General features: G+C 50.7%; 1 protein-coding gene across 6 annotated transcripts in view; it reads right to left on the minus strand.

Moving 5' to 3' along the window:
* The window catches only part of LOC115636637 (scavenger receptor class F member 1-like), a 29,524-nt gene that overhangs the window by 5,456 nt on the left and 6,630 nt on the right, over positions 1 to 17,438 (minus strand). Inside the window, exons 1-6 of one of the 6 annotated variants that reach the window (XM_030536997.1) lie at positions 8,160 to 8,248; positions 5,245 to 5,511; positions 3,701 to 3,762; positions 2,497 to 2,598; positions 1,458 to 1,983; positions 446 to 664 (exon numbers count right to left, since the gene is read on the minus strand). In XM_030536997.1, the coding sequence (XP_030392857.1) occupies positions 446 to 664; positions 1,458 to 1,983; positions 2,497 to 2,598; positions 3,701 to 3,762; positions 5,245 to 5,351 (1,016 nt within the window). In that variant the 5' untranslated portion in view covers positions 5,352 to 5,511; positions 8,160 to 8,248. Of the gene's footprint in view, positions 1 to 445; positions 665 to 1,457; positions 2,599 to 3,634; positions 3,763 to 5,244; positions 5,512 to 5,838; positions 7,871 to 8,159; positions 8,249 to 9,093; positions 9,157 to 16,008; positions 16,132 to 16,981; positions 17,146 to 17,438 lie in introns of those variants that run through there. The other 5 variants (XM_030536996.1, XM_030537000.1, XM_030536998.1 and 2 more) reach the window with 5 other exon arrangements.

A 17,438-nucleotide genomic window follows, 5' to 3' on the forward strand; every position in this document is an offset into this window, starting at 1 on the left:
GACAGCAAGTGTGGAAAATCAGGATGGGGGTGGGAGGTAATAGGAGCCCATATAAGAAAAAGACCCCAAAATCAAGACTGTCCCTATAAAATTGGGACCTCTGGTCACCCTAATCACACCTGATGCCAGACTTTCTGCAGAGAGAGACATCCCAGTGTGTCTGAACACTGCCTTGCTCTGCACACATTAGGCCAGAAGGGAGGCTGTGCCACTGAACAGCTTGTTGGGTAATCTCCAAGCAGAATCCCTAGCTCAGGTGTCTGACAGCTGTCCGTCTATCCATGGATAATCATCACAGTGTCTAAGCTTCTGTACTGTGAATGAAGCTTTCAGACAAATATTTTCTACTTTACACTCAAGGAAACCTGAGGACAGAGGATGTCTGCTACAACAGAGAATTGAGCTCCACAAGGTAAACATCACACAGGAGAAGAGGGGTCCGTACCTGGGTCCTGTCTTGCCAGGGTCACAGTTCAAGCAAGCCCCTGTCTCTGGATGACAGGTCTCCCCTTTTCGGCAGCTGGGACACACCTGTGCACAGTTCTCCCCATGGTATCCAGGCGTGCACAACTTCTTACAGAGGGTACCGTTCCAGCCAGAGTCACATGCCAGGCAGAACCCATCCACAGGAGAGCAGGGCTGGCTCCGCTTGCAGTGCCCACAGCTGCACAGTCAGAGGCATAAGGAACAATAAGCATCAGAGCTGGGGGAACAGTGGCCCCCACATCCCAAACCAAAAGAAATAGGGCAGCTGTGATATAGTCCCTGCTGAGCCTAAGTGAGAATGGAGCCAGTTACTCCCTACGGAAACATCTCACAGTGTGTAGTGAGGTGGCCTGGCTCCCAGCCGCCCCAGAGAGGGGCGACCCCAACAACACACATTTACACAGAGTTTAATAGGAATGATAACATCCCATGAGGTCTTATTGGAATTTAACAAGGTTTTGAAGATACTACTCAAAAAACCTATAGAATGTAATGGGGAAAGAGATCCTCTCTGAAGGCCCTGGATCAGCCTACAGAAGAGATATCTATAGTTTTCTACTAAAGTCTAGAAGACTTTCCCATAGGGGACAGTCCTATGCCCCTTCTCAGCAGACCATGGCCAGGCCTCCCTGGCCACTGGCTCAGGAAAGGCTCTTCCTCACCAGCCAGGAGACCAGCTCACAAAATCGTATCTCCTCACGTCCCTCCCAGGGTATGAATAGGGCAGCTAATTCAAACTCTTGCTGTCCCTTTCCTCTCAGTGCCTTTATATGCAAAAGCTGCAGCCTACAGTCTAACAAGCATCAGCTGCCCACTCCCTGAACTCCTCCCAGTCTGGTCCTAGACTCCTGCATACCCAGCAGGGAACACAGGCTTCTGGGCATTGGCACTCCCTAGGCAGCCCCAGATTCATGCAGTCACCTTTGGGCACTATACTCTATCACAAGCACACAGAGTGATAGTCCTCTTACCTGTATCTGCACTGAGATCCGTAATAACCGGCAGGACAGGGATCCCCACAGCTCCTGCCCTGATAGCCAGGGTTGCAGCTGCAATGCCCATCAAGATGGTTGCAGTTCCCATGCAGGCAGTCACAATGATGTTGGCACAATGGCCCCCAAAACCCAGCCCTGCACTCACACTTGCCCGAGTCTTGGGCACAGGGTGAGAGGTGGCAGGTGCATCTAAAGCTGCATCTCCTGCCCCACCAGCCCTGGGTGCAGACACACTGCCCTGTGACAGAGTCACAGTGGGAGCCGGTCACCCTGCATAGACACTGCTTCTTGCAGTTGGGTCCCCACCAGCCTGGCTCACAGTGACAGGCTCCAGTGTGGGGGTTGCAGTGGCCATGAGGTGCACACTGGCATGGGAACTCGCAGAGTACTCCCCAGCGGTTGGCATTGCAAATGCACTGGCCGCTTACAGGGTCACACTTCCCATTGGGATGGCATGAACAGCTCTTCTTGCAGTCCGAGCCCCAGTACTGGTCAGGGCAGCCTACAAAGGGAAGAAGACACATAACAGGTTGCCATGCAGGAGTACAGGAGTCTCTGTGCCACAGGGAGGAGAGCAATCTGGCAATGGGTTGGGTGTTCTTTCCCTCGGAGGTGTTGTGAGCCATGGAAGGGCACAGCCTGGTAGGCCCTTGTAGGTCCGATGCTGCAGGGAGACTGAGGACTACCAAACAGACACCCAACTGGGAGGAGACATCAGAGCAGCAGGCCCCAAACACTGTCTCTGCTCTGCTATAACATGTGGATGTAGCTGCCTGTGCTCATGGATGGGCCAAGTGGCTGCTGGGCACCTGGAGGCACTTAACTGTGACCACGTGCCATCATGCTGGGACCTCTGGCCTGAGCTCACCTCCTGGGACCCCGCCAACGTCCTGGTAGGTGCAGTGAGCACTGCGTCACACATGGAGTCTCTGGGATCATGGGGAATTTTCTGTATGTCTAAGGATGAGAGTCTGCCCTGCCCCTTCCTTACCAGCCCCTCCATGCCCATACTCACGGGAGTTGCAGTTGGCTCCAAAGAAACCAGGTTTGCAGAGGCAGATTCCAGGTCTCACACACACTTCATCCACCTTGCAAGCATCCTCCCCTTCACATAGCGCTGTCAACAGCAGGACAAGATAATTAGGAGCCAGGCTCTCCCAGCACCAGGTCGCTGGCAGGCACATAGCCAGGGAGAGGAAGTGCAGATAGGCTGAGCACCAGCAGCTTCTCCATAGCTGCCAGGGGCCAAGGCCCTTTGGCCTCCAGCTCCTTGTCCCCATGGATTTGGATCAGCGACCTAGCCTGTCAGTGACTCCATTTCCACATCAGTACCCCCATGTGCTCTCATGTGTGGGCTCCAGAGAGAGCTAGGGGATTCTGCTCCAAGCCTTATGGTGCCTGGGACACACTCTGCTCCAACAGGTCCCAGTTCTGGCCTTCAGCCAGGAAGTTGAGACTGAGGCTAGAAATGGCCAATACCTAGTATACCTTGAGACTGAGACTAGAAATGACCTACACGTGATGACTTCTGGGAGGCTTTTTGAGGAGAAATGGCTGCCTCACGTCCTATGAACAGCCCATGCAGCACTTAGATGCTGGGGTAGTGGGCTCTGTAGCAAATCCTGAGGGGAGGTTCTTTTGAGCAAGAGTTAAAGGGATTGGGGGCGGAAAGCAGCATGGCTCCCCTTTTCTGTGAAGAGCAAATGGGAGCTTCCCTCACCCCTTCCCCGCTTGGGAGAGCAGTTCTCCCACCGGCATGGCTGGTGCTCTGAGTGCTCCCTTCCTACTTCAGCCTACATTAATCCTGCACATGAGTGCAGCTGGACAGATGTGATAAGGCACAAAGCTGCACTTCACGGGAGGCCTTATAGCTCTGCAACCCTTGCCTTGGTTTGCATCATGCCCCAGCAGAATATTCTGCACCTGAAATGAACACCCTTCAGCCTCTAGGGAAGAAGCAGGAAGTGGAAATGAGGTACAGCCTGGGGGTCACAAATGGCTCCCTCATCCCCCAACAGCTCCTGTAGATAGCTCAGTGGAGCCAGGGCACAGCTTTAGTACTATGCATAAGGTTTAAGCCCCCCTCACCCTCATTTTCCCAAAATATTGTTGGACTCTGAGCAACAAAGAACTGAGATACAGGAAATGCATACCAAACTGCCTGAAACGGGCTGGTCAAAATGACAAAGGCATGAGATGTAAAGCCACCGATGACTCACCAGCTGTGCATTCCTTGCCTTCCTGTTTCCAACCTGGGCAGCATACCAGACCTGCAGAGAGGCTGGGAGGGTAGAGATCCATTAGCATAGGAGTAGGGTGCTGGGCAGCAAGGGCTCACGAAAGGGGAAATATACTGGAGTGGAGATAACACTCCTATGTTTGCATTAAAGCCCATGTTATCTAGGAGGAACTAAGGATCAGCCAGAAGCACCTCTCCCAAGGTTCAGCCTGGAACATGCTGAAGGACGGGCATGCATTTGGAGGCGTTGCCCTGGGAAGGACACCAGAGAAACGGGAGGAAGTCATGGGCAGGCAGAGGTACTGGAGCATGAGCTTTCGTGGGTGCATCTGACAAAGGGGGTATTCACCCGTGAAAGCTCATGCTCCAATATGTCTGTTAGTCTATAAGGTTCCACAGGACTCTTTGCTGCTTGTACAAGTAATAAAATACTCTCCTAGACAACACCACGATGGTCGAGAAAGAGAGTTCCTGACCTCTTGTACCAGGGCCAGAAGGCAGGGACTACAGGAGGCTTCTGCAGGGAGGCTCCTACTAAGTTCACAGGACAGAGCAATCCCAGGCAAAGAAATCAGGCAGCTCTAGGCCCTTTTTGTTGGATGGATAATATCTAACTCAGAGCACGTAACAGAGTGGCGTTAGGGAGCTGGATTTGCCTCGGTTCCACAGACTCATGAATACTGTGATACCATAAGGTTAGTTTTACGTAGTTACAGTTTAAACTCTAAAAACCATGGCAGTACTCTGCGTTTTCACCACATGGCCACCTGGTGCTTTCTGGGCTTCAACTGCTACCTGTGTTAGATAGTGAACTCCTCGGGACAGGGACTGTCTCACTCTCTCTGTGCAGCACTAAGCAGATTGATGCCACCTGAGATATAACAGACTAAAAACAAAACCTACCCACACATTCAGCTATCTCTGTGCTATTAAACAAACCCACCCCTCTGCCTGCATCATCCCTCTCACACCCCAACGGATTTATAACTGCTATTAAACACACACTACTCTGCACAGGTGATCCCTCTCTCTCTCTCACACACACACACACACACACACACACACACACACACACACACACACACACACAGAGCTACCCGTGTGTTATTAAACGTGTCTCTGCTTGTGTGATCCCTCTCACAGAGCTATCCCTGTTATTAAACAAATAGTCCTCTGCCTGTGTGATCCCTGTCTCTCTCACACACACAGAAATATCACTGTGTCATTCAACAAACACTCATTTCTATCTGATCCCCTCTGTGCTATTAAACAATAATATTTTCCTTGTGCAGTTACACTCTCTTGCAGAGATCTCTATGCTGCCACACACCCATTCCCTTTTATCCCTGGGCCACACAGTTCCAGCTCAGGGAGCTTATTCTCTTGAGTATGTTAGTCAAAAGATGACAGTGAATTAATCTCTGCTGCAGATTTATTTCTTCTCGCCCTGTTGTGGGAAGGGAGCACTGAGATGGGTGTAGAGCGAAAGGGGAAGCTGGGCAAAGAAAGGTATTGGGCACCTACCTGGTAGCCTTGCAAACATTCTTCCCATTAGGGTCCAGCTCTTGAGCAGAGCTCCCAATCCATGGCCAGAAACGGAGACAGAAGAGTATCAACAGCAGCTGCGTCATCTCGGTCTGGATATTGGGTGCTGCTGGCGACAAGGGACTTCCAAGCCAAGGCGTTGGCTGTATGCAGCTTTCTTGTCCGTTGGTTGGTTCTGTCTGTCTGTCTCCCTCTCAGTTTCTGCCTCACCCTCTCTTTGGCCTCAAGTTTCCGCCTTGCTTTTTCCTGAGGAAATGCAGGAGGCGAAAAAATCCCTCACATCCAAGGAGCCAGAAGGGGTGGGAAAGGAAGTGGGGGCAGGGAAAACGCTATATTTGACTGCTCACTGCTCACAGAAACAGGGGAGCCCTTAGAGCCAGCATCATGGTGAGGAAAGTAACTTGCTGCTGGCAAAGCCCAATAGTTGCCACAGAAGCAATCAGAGGAACAAAGCCAAGCTCCCCACCCCCAAACACCATGTCAGCCTGCTCACATCCACTCCACCAAGTATCATGCCCTCTACCCCCATCTCCTCACATCCCACCCACCCCCCCACTCCACAGCAGACCCCACCTCTCGCACTTCATGCCTCCCTGCCATGCCCTTCCTCCACCTGGCACTGGGGCAGGAGCAGGACATGAAATCAGTGCTGTTGCCAGGCTCCAGTGCCCTATGGGCTCTAGTGGGGACTGCACTCCTTGGCAAGACGAAGAGCTGCCAGAATAGAGCACACCCCAGTTCTGCCCTTTTAACTAGGCAGGAGCGTTTGTGGAAAGCACAGAGCACGGACCGGAGCGCTTCCGGCAAATGGCCATCCGGCTGTCTCCCAGGCTCTTTTTGTCAGCATTTTCACAGGAAACACCTTTTTCCTGCATGGTGACCTGGAGGAGGTCAGGAGGTTCATTCAGTCCATGGGGAGACTCCTAACTACAAAGGGAAGAGGGAGGGCAGGGCACTTCCAGGTGCTGGCCTGGACTTTTACCTCCTCAAAGAGCAGGAGCCGAGGGAATAACAAATCCAAACAACCAAAACCAGCTCTACCCCAGCATGGTAGCTGGGGGCTGGAACATGGTCTGAGGGCTCTGCTATGCCCCAGAGGGGTGACCAGGTAAAGCAGTGCTGGCTGGACTCCTGCAGCCTCCAAAGTTGATCCCTTGCAAGATTCCCAAGGAAAAAGGAGCACGGAGCAGTGTGGTAGGCTTAAGACCATGGAGGGCTGAGATGGCAAAACCATTAGCTCCTGCCTGGGCTATGTCTTCAACCAGGGGAGGACTGTTCTTTACTGGAGATTTCTTAGTGCTGTGTACAGTATGGTTTTCAGTCTCCCGAAGGATGGGTCTCCCACCCCTCCCTCTAGACACTATCAGTCCAGTCAACCTGGGAGTCCCTACAAGAGCAAGAAGAAAGCATAGGCCATGCCAGGGACTTTGAGCAACACTCAAAGGATTTATTTCTGGTGCTGATCTCAATTCAAAGCCAGACAGTAATATACCCAAGAGAGAGCCCCATCGCCCCAATAATACAGAAACTCCCAAATATTAAAACACCTCCACTTCCTTAGCACTCGGCGGTGCCGTGCACTAGTCACTGTTACATGTTCCTAGTGAAACACAGAAGAGCCCTGGCCAGAGGTTCTATTGCACCTTTTCTCTGGGGTCAGTGTATTGCAATGTCCTGCTATGAGGTCATGAAGCAAATACATCTCCTGAGCCATAGTTTGGGTACATTTATGCTAGAAAAATTAGTGCTTTCCTGAGAGCAGCAGCCAGCAATGAGGGAGCTGAGCTGCAAGTGCAGCAAGGCTGCAGATGCAGGTGCTGGCTGGGGCAAGCCCAGCTGGGGTATGAGCATAATTGCCGGCCACAGTGGCCAAGGTATGAGCACTGATGGAGCATGGGTGATGGCTGGGGCAGCGGGGGTGCAAGCACAGGTAAGCAGCAGACTTAGGGGGGTGGCCAAGAGAGAGCATGGCCAAGCACTGGCTGCGGTGGCCGAGCCACGAGCACAGAGACAGTACGGGCATTGGCTGAGGCAGCTGAGGCGAGAGCACAGGTGCAGTGCAGGCATTGGGTGGGGCAGCCAAGCCACAAGCAGATGGGGCACAGGCATTCGATGCGGGCTGCGCCACGGGCATGGATGGGGTACAGGCATTTGATGAGGCCAAGCTGCAAGTGTGAATGGAGCCTGGGCATTGACTGGGGCATCTGCACTGCGAACACAGATAAGGTGCAGGCACTGGCTGTGGGCAGAGCCATCTAAGCCTACACACATCAGGCTTTCACTGTGTCTTGTGCAGCTGCATCTCCAGGGCTGACTGCTGCGATGGGGAACCAATGTTTCTAATGGAGCTGAGGCTACTGAGCCTCCCATGAAATTGTCTCTGAGAGAGGGGCTGGGAGGGGCAGGTGCTGCTGATGAGCCATAGGCTGGCATCCTGCTCAGCTGAGGTCAGGGAGGAGGCACCACTCTGTCAGGGGAGCCATGTGTGGGTTTGTTCTCTTCCTCCTGCTCAAAATGCACATCCTGTGAGTCAATGATTTCCCACACTCCTGAGCAGCCTGGATTGGGGGGGTCTTTGCTGCTGCTGTGATACCACAGATCAAAACTGCAGGGAAAGCAGAAAGAGAGTGGATGAGCAGGGGCAGTGAACTTCCCACAAGAGAGAGCGACATCCCCAAAGCTGCTGTCAGAACCACTGTCCATTGGAGACACTTGGCAGCACCAGGGACAGGTTCATCTGTGAACACCTGGGGCCAGTACGTAACATCCAAAAAAAGTGAGGGGCGTGTCATAATCTGGGAGCAGCAGCTTTGCTAAGACAGTGCTTAAGTGTGTCCCTCAGCTAGATTTCAATTCTTTTTTTTATTTTGCCAGGTCTGTGACCCCCCACTCACCTACACACATACTTTAAGCACTGCCTGGCACTCCAGAACTTGTTGATACAGGCTGGGACTGTCCTGTGGCATCACTGACCCTGGAGAAGGCAGCAAATCACACTAGGGCTTGAGAATTAGAATAGCAAGCCTGGAGCAGGCCTCTCAGAGCACCTGACACACACAACAGCTCCTGATGCACCATGTGTGCACAAGCCCCTGGCTCTTCCGTACGAAGGTGCCAACTCTTCAGGGCAGGGACTGCACCTCCTCATACAGTGCTCAGCACACAGTTCTCAACAGATAATGCCTCACAGGTACTGTAGTCATTTATAATGCCCTACGGCAGTGGTCCCCAAATTTTTGAGGATTGCGCCTGCCCTCAACCCTCTCCATTCCCACACCCCCACGGCCATGGCTAAGGGGGGGTGGGGGCAGGGGTAAGGGGCCTGAGACTGGGCCTGCAGCTGGGGATGGGTCTGGGGTCAGGAGCGAGGCCAGGAACTGAGCCGCAGCCAGGGGGTGAAGCTGGGGGGAGGGGAAAATCGGAACCGCAGCTGGGCTGCTGTGCAGGCCGGCAGCCAGATGCAGCTCCACTCCTGGTCCCACCCTGGCCCCCAGCCTTGACCCTGGGTGGGAACAGAGCCACTCCAGGGGCCAAGGCTAGGGGCAGGAGCAGAGCCGCAGCCAGGCCATCTGGGTTTGGAGCCATGCCAAGACTGGGGATGGGGCCAGGTGCAGGGCATGGCTGGGGGCGGGGCTATAGCAGAGCTTGGGGATGGGTGGGAGAGCACTCCCTCCCCACCCCTTGTGGGGGTGGCCCAGACCCACCATGCCCCTGGAAAGTCCCTGGAGGGGGCACGCCCCATACTTTGGGGACCTCTGCCATAAGGGCTAATTATTCCTCTAACCATACGAATACCTCCCCAAATCAGCACATCGGATGCAAACTTACAAGCTCTTGATCTTGGATTCACGTGGCCGAGAGTCCACACAATCTGCACTCTCATCTTCATCACTAGGGTGCAAAAGAGTAGAGAAATGGTGAGTCAGAAACCTCTGACCTGCTCACTTATGCTTGATACCATATCAGCAGAAAGAAGACTGCCAGATCCCTCTACCCAAACCACAAATACGCATATGGGGGGGGAGAAGGGCAACAGCCCTATCACACAAATCATCATGGGAATCCTGCCCAGCGCACAGGATACCCTAAGCCAGATTCAGCTCCAGAAGGGTTTGATTTCTGTAAGCTGTTCCCTAGATAACCCCACAATGTGTCCAGCATTGGACGTTGCCTTGTGGATGCAGTGCAGAATTGAGGTCCTGACCATGTGTGCCCAGTGTAGATCCCAGAGCACTCTGCAAGAGTAAACGTGTTGGATCTGATCCAGGATCCTGGCCAAGTTCCAAAGAACAATCACCTTCTGCCTCCCCCATCCCACATGTTCAGCTGGACAAGGATTCTCCTTCATTTTCTTCTCTAAACAGGTGAACAGGGCTGCTATGTGGCTGTTAAACAGCTACTGCAGTCTCAGTATTTGAAAGAACTATTGATCTCCTGGGTCCCACCCAGTCCATTTCTTGAAGCCAAGGCAGGATTGTTCCCTACAGTCTAGGGTCTCTAGCAACAGAGCTTCCACTGCCTCCCCTGAGGGACCATGCCATAGCCCAATACTTCTTATTGACCTGGAGGTTCTTCTTGCCATTAACCCTGTTTTTTGCTCTTTGTTATTTTTCTCCCTTGATTCGTAGCTACTCCACCTTCTACCACCCTAAATAATCCCCAGAAGTTCATCAAGGATGGGAAGAGTCAGGAACTGCTCTTTCCTTTTTGGAAGGACTGTGCTGCATTTGCTCGTCTCCAGGTGATTTCTCAAAATGAACAGTCAGCAGCACCATTGTTCCACTCTCAGCAATGGCTGCATGTCAGTGGTGGGTACAGATATTCTTTTCCAAGTTTCGTACAGAATCACAATTTACACTCAGCACAATTATACAAAGCACTTTCAGACTCTTCAGTGTTCACATTGCTGTATAGATGGTCACAATGTTTTTATTTTTAAATATTTAAACACCTGTAAGCAAATAAGCCAGACACACACATTCCTCCCCAGAAGCTTAGACCAGGCACAGCTTTGCATTTTCAGCACATGGGCAGTTTGGCTCTAGGGGGACTGAGTTTCAAGGAGCTAAAATGGCCTTCCCATGATCCCTGTACGTGGCTCACACCAGAGCAGAAGCCAGTGTCCTCCCAGTCCCCAATCCTTTCTTCTAACCACTCCATACCCACACACACACACCAGCTTTCTACTAGCTGAGCCAGCTGAACAGGAGTGACTCCAAGGCCCGGTCCCTCACTATCTGGACTGTCCCGTGATGGCCGGTGAGGCATCAGTGCACCTCTTTCCTTGGTGAGCTGGAGAAATTCTGAAGAAATTTTCACCATCATTAGTGTGACACTAGCAGGAGAGATACCAGCTCTTGCCCAGGCTGCAGGCATTAGCTAAGGACTGACGACAATCTCATAACTGGAGACCAGACCAGGTCACCTATATATCAGTTGTGCTCTAAATAGGGATTAGTTTTATAAGAATGTATTTAGCTTAGACTCTATTAAATGCTTGTATATTGCTGCATGTATTAATCTCACTTATAATATCTATAGCCCCTGTTATAAGGTAGTATTTAATATGGGGGAGAGATTCTGTAACTGTAAAAATGTTTGCTCTGAAACTGTAGTCCCCTGCCTGTTCGTTCAGTCAGGAGAGAAACATTAGCAACTGTGAAATACTAGTTTGCCTCAAGAAGTGTTATTATCTCCAGCCCAACAAAAGAAGGCCCATAGCATAGACACCAGGCAAACCATGGTGGATCATCAGACGACAAAAGACTTTGTTGATTGTTCCCCCACACCCATGAAGGGGAGACACAAACTTGTCATCATGCTGAACTCTGGGGGACAGGAATAAAAATCCCTGACATGAAGAAACTGCGTCTTTTGGCTGTTTGAACTCTGAAAGGCCAGAGACTCCAAACTGAAGCTAGAGAACCCCAGAGGCTGCCACCTGGGTCTGCCTTGAAAGACATTTCAAAAAGAGATCATTACAACTCTGTGACATTTAGGATTTAGATGGTAAATCATTTGCACGTATGCATTTGCTTGTTTTAACCTGTAAATAACTCTCTCCCTTTTTTCTTGTTAATAAACCTTTAGATAGTTTATTACAGGATTGGCTGTAGACCTTTGTCTTTGGGGTAGGATCAAGACTACCAGTTAATCTAGGTAAACAACTGGTCTCTCAGGACTGGAAGCAACTTAAATATAGTGTGATTTTTGGTGTAAGTGACCATAAGTACAGCTTGTCCGGATGGCAAGACTGACTGGAGAGGATAAGGGGACTTTCTGTGACTCCATAGTAAGACTTTTATAGTGATACAGTTCACATTTGTTACTGGCTTGATAAAATTGCACTACAGAACACATCACCAGTTTGGGGTGTCTGCCCTGATATAGGCACTCTCAGCCATGAACCATTTCAGACACCATGATATTTGGCACAGATTCTGCTTCCCTGACAGATGGCCCTCTGTCTGCAATGATAAGAGCTGCTCTGTGCAGGGTTCAATCACTCAGTCCTGAAAACGTCAGCAGCTCAATTGCACCAGGGCTCGCACTGCTACTAGCAAGGCCCAATACAGCATCACGGGGTTCCGTAGGAGTAGGAAAGGATAGCTATGTCAGATGGCTAGTGGTGGGCACCAACACTGGGGTTCTCAGAAGCATCCACACCTGAAAATCCTGCTCTCAGTGACTGTTTCAGAGGTCTACACTGACAGCAAAGGCATGAGTGCAGCATGACATACCTTTGTTACCTTTCATCTAGCTGGCACAGCTAACCGTGGCAGTGAAAAAGGGGTAGCATAGGCTTCAGCACTTACTAACCACCAGAGCAGAAGTGCGGTGAGGAGCCTGGGCACGTACTCTGGTTGCTAGCTTATGCTATCACATCTTTGCTACTATTTTAACACCTGTTAGCTAGATCAAAGCTGGGGCGGGGGAAAATGCCTATCTGTGTTACAATCACATCTTCACCTGCAGCATGGGGATACCTTTAAGGGCTAAGTCTCCTTGATTTTCAGTAAAAGCAGCAAAGAATCCTGTGGCACCTTATAGACTAACAGACATTTTGGAGCATGAGCTTTCGTGGGTGAATATCCACTTCGTCAGATGCATGCACTGGAAATTTCCAGGGGCAGGTATATATATGCAAGCAAGCTAGAGATAATAAGGTTAGTTCAATCAGGGAGGATGAGGCCCTGTTCTAGCAGTTGAGGTGCGAAAACCAAGGGAGGAGAAACTGGTTCTGTAGTTGGGAAGCCATTCACAGTCTTTGTTTAATCCTGAGCTGATGGTGTCAAATTTGCAGATGAACTGAAGCTCAACAGTTTCTCTTTGAAGTCTGGTCCTGAAATTTTTTTGCTGCAGGATGGCCACCTTAAGGTCTGCTATAGTGTGGCCAGGGAGGTTGAAGTGTTCTCCTACAGGTTTTTGTATATTGCCATTCCTGATATCTGATTTGTATCCATTTATCCTTTTCCGTAGAGACTGTCCAGTTTGGCCGATGTACATAGCAGAGGGGCATTGCTGGCATATGATGGCGTATATTACATTGGCGGACGTGCAAGTGAATGAACCGGTGATGGTGTGGCTGATCTGGTTAGATCCTGTGACGGTGTCGCTGGTGTAGATATGTGGGCATATCTATCAATGCCAACTATGCCCACATATCTACATAAGCTAATTTAGACCCCATCATTTTATATGTATAGTTGGGATTATGCTTTCCAATGTGCATTACTTTGCATTTATCAACATTAAATTTCATCTGCTGGTCTGTTGCTCAATCACACAGTTTTGATAGATCCTTTTGTAGCTCTTCAGTCTGCCTGGATCTTAACTATCTTGAGTAATTTTGAAACATCTGCAAATTCTGCCACGTCACTGTTTACCCCTTTTTCTAATCATTTATGAATATGTTGAATAGGACTGGTCCCCATACAGACCCCTGGGGGACACCCACTATTTACCTCTCTCCATTCTGAAAACTAATCATTTATTCCTACCCTGTTTCCTATCTTTTAATCAGTTACTGCTTCATGAGAGAACTTTCCCGCTTATCTCATGACAGTTTACTTTGCTTAAGAGCCTTTGGTGAGGGCCCTTGTTAAACAGTTTTCTGAAAATCTAAGTACACTATATCCACTGGATCCCCCTTGTCCACATGTTTGTTGACCCCCTCAAAGAATTCTAGTTGATTGGTGAGGCATGATTTCCCTTTATTAAAACCATGTTGACTCTTCCTCAACAAATTCTGTTCATCTATGTCTGACAATATTGTTCTTTATTATGGTTTCAACCAGTTTGCTCGGTACTGAAGTCAGGCTTACAGGCCTGTAATTGCCAGGATCACTTCTGGAGCCCTTTTTTAAAATTGGCATCACATTAGCTATCTTCCAGTCACCTGATACGGAAGCTGATTTAAATGATACAGTCAGTAGTTCTGCAATTTCATATTTGAGTTCATTCAGAACTCTTGGGTGAATACCATCTGGTCCTGGTGACTTACTGCTGTTTAATTTATCAATTTGTTCCAAAACCTCCTCTAATGATACCTCAGTCTGGGACAGTTCCTCAGATCTGTCACCTAAAAAGAATGACTCGGTTCAGTTCTGTCTGTGGGGGTAGAAGGCTCCCTTTCCCTCACTGGCCATGACAATGCAGAGCCACAGAACAGAGAGGGAAGGGCTCCCTGTGAGTGGAGATAAGTGGGGCAGGGATGCTGCTGACACCAAGACCAGGCCTTGGCAGGAGGAAGATTAGCTCACACACTACAGAGCACAGCTTCATGGTCAGCATAGGCATGGACAAACTGCATCACGCAGCCCTGCTCATGGGATAGTCGGGTCAGGGCTTGCTCATGACAATGATCATAGCGGTAGGGGCAGCTGTGGATGCTAACTTGATGGGTAACAATCCCATTCAAAAAGTAGCCGCTCTAGTCACAGGCAGAGCCAAGAGCTAGCCAAATCCCAGAAACTGCAGAGATTAGGAACCAGCAGCCCGCCATACTCAGCCAGGACATGGGCTTTGGAGTCTATACTAGGTTTGTTAGGGCAGGTCAATAGTCCAGCCGCTGCTCTGGAGAGGCTATTAGGGACACAGCTATGCTAGGGAGGGATAGCTCAGTGGTTTGAGCACTGGCCTGCTAAACTCAGGGTTGTGAGTTCAATCCTTGAGGGGGCCACTTAGGGATCTGGGCAAAATCAGCACTTGGTCCTGCTAGTAAAGGCAGGGGGCTGGACTTGATGACCTTTCAGGGTCCCTGCCAGTTCTAGGACATAGTATATCTCCATTTATTTATTTAACCCTAGACCATTGTTAGCCCTCATAGAGCTCTGGGGATAACTACTGCTTCCCTGTTTATTAAAAGGATAAGATTCCAACACTACAGGGGTGCCTAAGCAGGCTGCAGGGAAGGGCATGCAGCCAGAAAAACTATTTCTTTCGTGCTTTGCCAGATACCTGGCCAGAGCTGAACCCGCACTGTGTACCCACTCACTAGTGGACTCCCCCTTTAGACCTGCATTAGGAAAAGCCACACTCACCCTACAGTACCCCATGGTGAGTCTTCAGCAGGAAAATATGTTAACTTGCATTAAGAACACATGAGGTAAATCATACCAAAGAGGAGGCAGCTTGTAGTTGTCACGAGTGCAGATGTTGATTTAAAGCCTACAGGGGAGCCAGGGGTTGACCTTGACCTATTAATTCAATGAGCACTCTGAGCTGCTTTGTCTTTGCTAGGATTTCACCTGTTAACTGGAGCTAGAACACACTTTCTCCCTGCTGAAGAGAAGGCCTTCACCTATAGGCCTCTGAGGTTGTAACATGTAGGTTCTACTGCCCCATGACAAATGTTTGTTCCAGGGCACAGATAAGGGTATGGGTAGGTCTCTGCTTCCTTACATCTGGTCACCCCTACTGGGAGTCTAGTCCCCATGGGCACTATAAAGCTTCTTTCCATCATGTGCAGTTACGTTAGGATGTTGGCACCTCCCTTCCCCTCTGTGGTTCTCCCCTCACAAGCCAAGAGTCACTCCTCTGCAGAAGAGGGTAAGGGAACAGCAGTTATCAAAGCCCTATAGGAAAGCTAGGCCATTTCAGATCTTTATTCAAGACAGATTAAAAACCATTGAGCTGCACTCCACACACATCCCAGCCAGTCTGTTCTGGGGTGATGAGGACGCAGCCTGCAGAGCATGAAGCTGGAGTTATGGACAGTTTACAACAGCTACTCATGAGTCATTCTACTTGCAGGAGTGGGTGCTACTCCTGTGAATCCTGCAGACCCTCCATGGAACATCCCAGCTGCCATCTTCAATACCACCCCTCAGGACAGCTTCTGACAGCATCATGCAGGACCCTGCTCATTGGTCAGTCCTTCCCAGCACTTCTGGCTGCCCCAGCCTCACACCCCCTTCACCAGACTCCACTGGAGCAATGAGCAGTGTCCAACAGCCCAGCAGGCCGCATACGACCAGGTGACAATGAAACGTCCTGAGTGCCTTGTGATTAGGAGTTTTGGTGCCCAGGCTCCTGTGTCATGCAGCAACGCTACTCCCTGAGTCTCAGCTGGCGCGCGAGGCAGGTACTGGAGGCCCTTCCCAGGCAGAGGCAGTTCTCTCCTCCTTTCTGGGCAGCAGGAGAGGTGTCGTACCATGGCCACCAGTGTCCATCCAGTTGTGGAATGAGCAGGAGCTACCCCAGCCCGAGCACCCAGGCCCCTGCAGCCAGCTGCAGACTCACCTGCTCGCTGGCTCCTCCACAATCCCCAACATCTTGGCTCGGATTTTTTTCCGCTGTTTTTTGATGGTGGATTTCATGGCATCCAGCAGGAAGCTTGGGATTCGCTCGTCATTCAGCAGCTCCCTGGGGAAACAAACCAGACAGTGCACAGAAGGGCTGGGAGACATCCAGCTCCACAACCTCCTGGGAGCAGGCAAGGAACATCCCACAGCTAGAGTGACCTCTCCAGGACTCTCAGTCTTCAGCAGAGACAGGAACAGTCACCCCTCCCATGAGAGTACCTCAATCCTGGCACAGAGGAATTTGATCCCAGACAGGTCATCCTGTAGGCCTCTCAGCCCAGGCAGAAAAAGATCACAGGCAGGATGAGATGAGAGACTAGCACAACCCCCATCCCTGGGGAGCTAGGGGCAGCAGGGCAAGGTTGTAAGAACTCCAGTAAGAGACCTTAACCTAGACCATCTACAGCCACACAATTCACCCCTGCCATGAGTTGGGAGTGGGGCATGTGAATCCACCTCAAGGGTGCCCAACCTGCTGGGTGAAGCAGAAGGGAAGGGTCAATCCCTCCACTCCCCCAGGGCCCTGTGTCTAGTTGCTCATGGTTACAACCATCTCAAGGCTGCCCAGCACTCAAATGCCAGTGCTGCAGATCAGAATCTTAGTAGATCTGGATGGCACAGATGCAGCCTACCAGTGTCAAGGGACCTTTCCCTTCTGCTGTGGGGGTGTTTTGTTCTTTCTTGAAGTGAATGTGGTTCTGGTCATCCACGAAAATGCTTCCCCATTTCCTATAATCAGGTTGCTCTAGGTATGCTGGATGGTGCCCTCACCCACGCTCTGTGGTCCTGCAACATCCGTAGAGGTGCTCATTGTCTGTGGAGACTTCCCTACAGCCAGCGCCATGCCCCACAACCTCCAGTCTGATGCAGGGCTGTGGGCATACCAGCTCCCTGCCTGCTGCAATGCTCACCGTTGGTAATAGGCCAGCTCCTCCTGCACTAAGAACAGACTGGTCTTGAGCTCATTCCGCTCCTGCAGGATTTGCTTCAACTCTTCTTTAGAGAAGCAGCTCGGAGCAGAGTTCCTCCCCCAGTCTTGGTGCTGCAGCTCCTCCACAGGCGCTGCTGCTCCATCCTAGGGATGGAAAGAGAGTGAAAAGCTGAGCAGACCCTGGGAAGACAGGTAAGTCAGCGCAAAGGCCCTGGCAGACCCTCTTCCTACAAACAGGGTACAAGCCAGGTGAGGAAGCTTGCTTAAGATGCCACAGGGTCCAGGGGAGATGCCATTACTGACCAGAGTCAGGTGCAGATGGGGGACCACATGCAAGACAGTCTCCTTCCCCTTGTGATCACTGATTAGCTATAGAACTAACATATAGCTAGACTTCAATAGCTAGCTAGATAAGTCTGGGCTCTAGGATATTTTAA

The sequence above is a fragment of the Gopherus evgoodei genome, chromosome 17 (genome assembly GCF_007399415.2).
Source record: "Gopherus evgoodei ecotype Sinaloan lineage chromosome 17, rGopEvg1_v1.p, whole genome shotgun sequence".
Taxonomy (NCBI): Eukaryota; Metazoa; Chordata; order Testudines; family Testudinidae; genus Gopherus; species Gopherus evgoodei.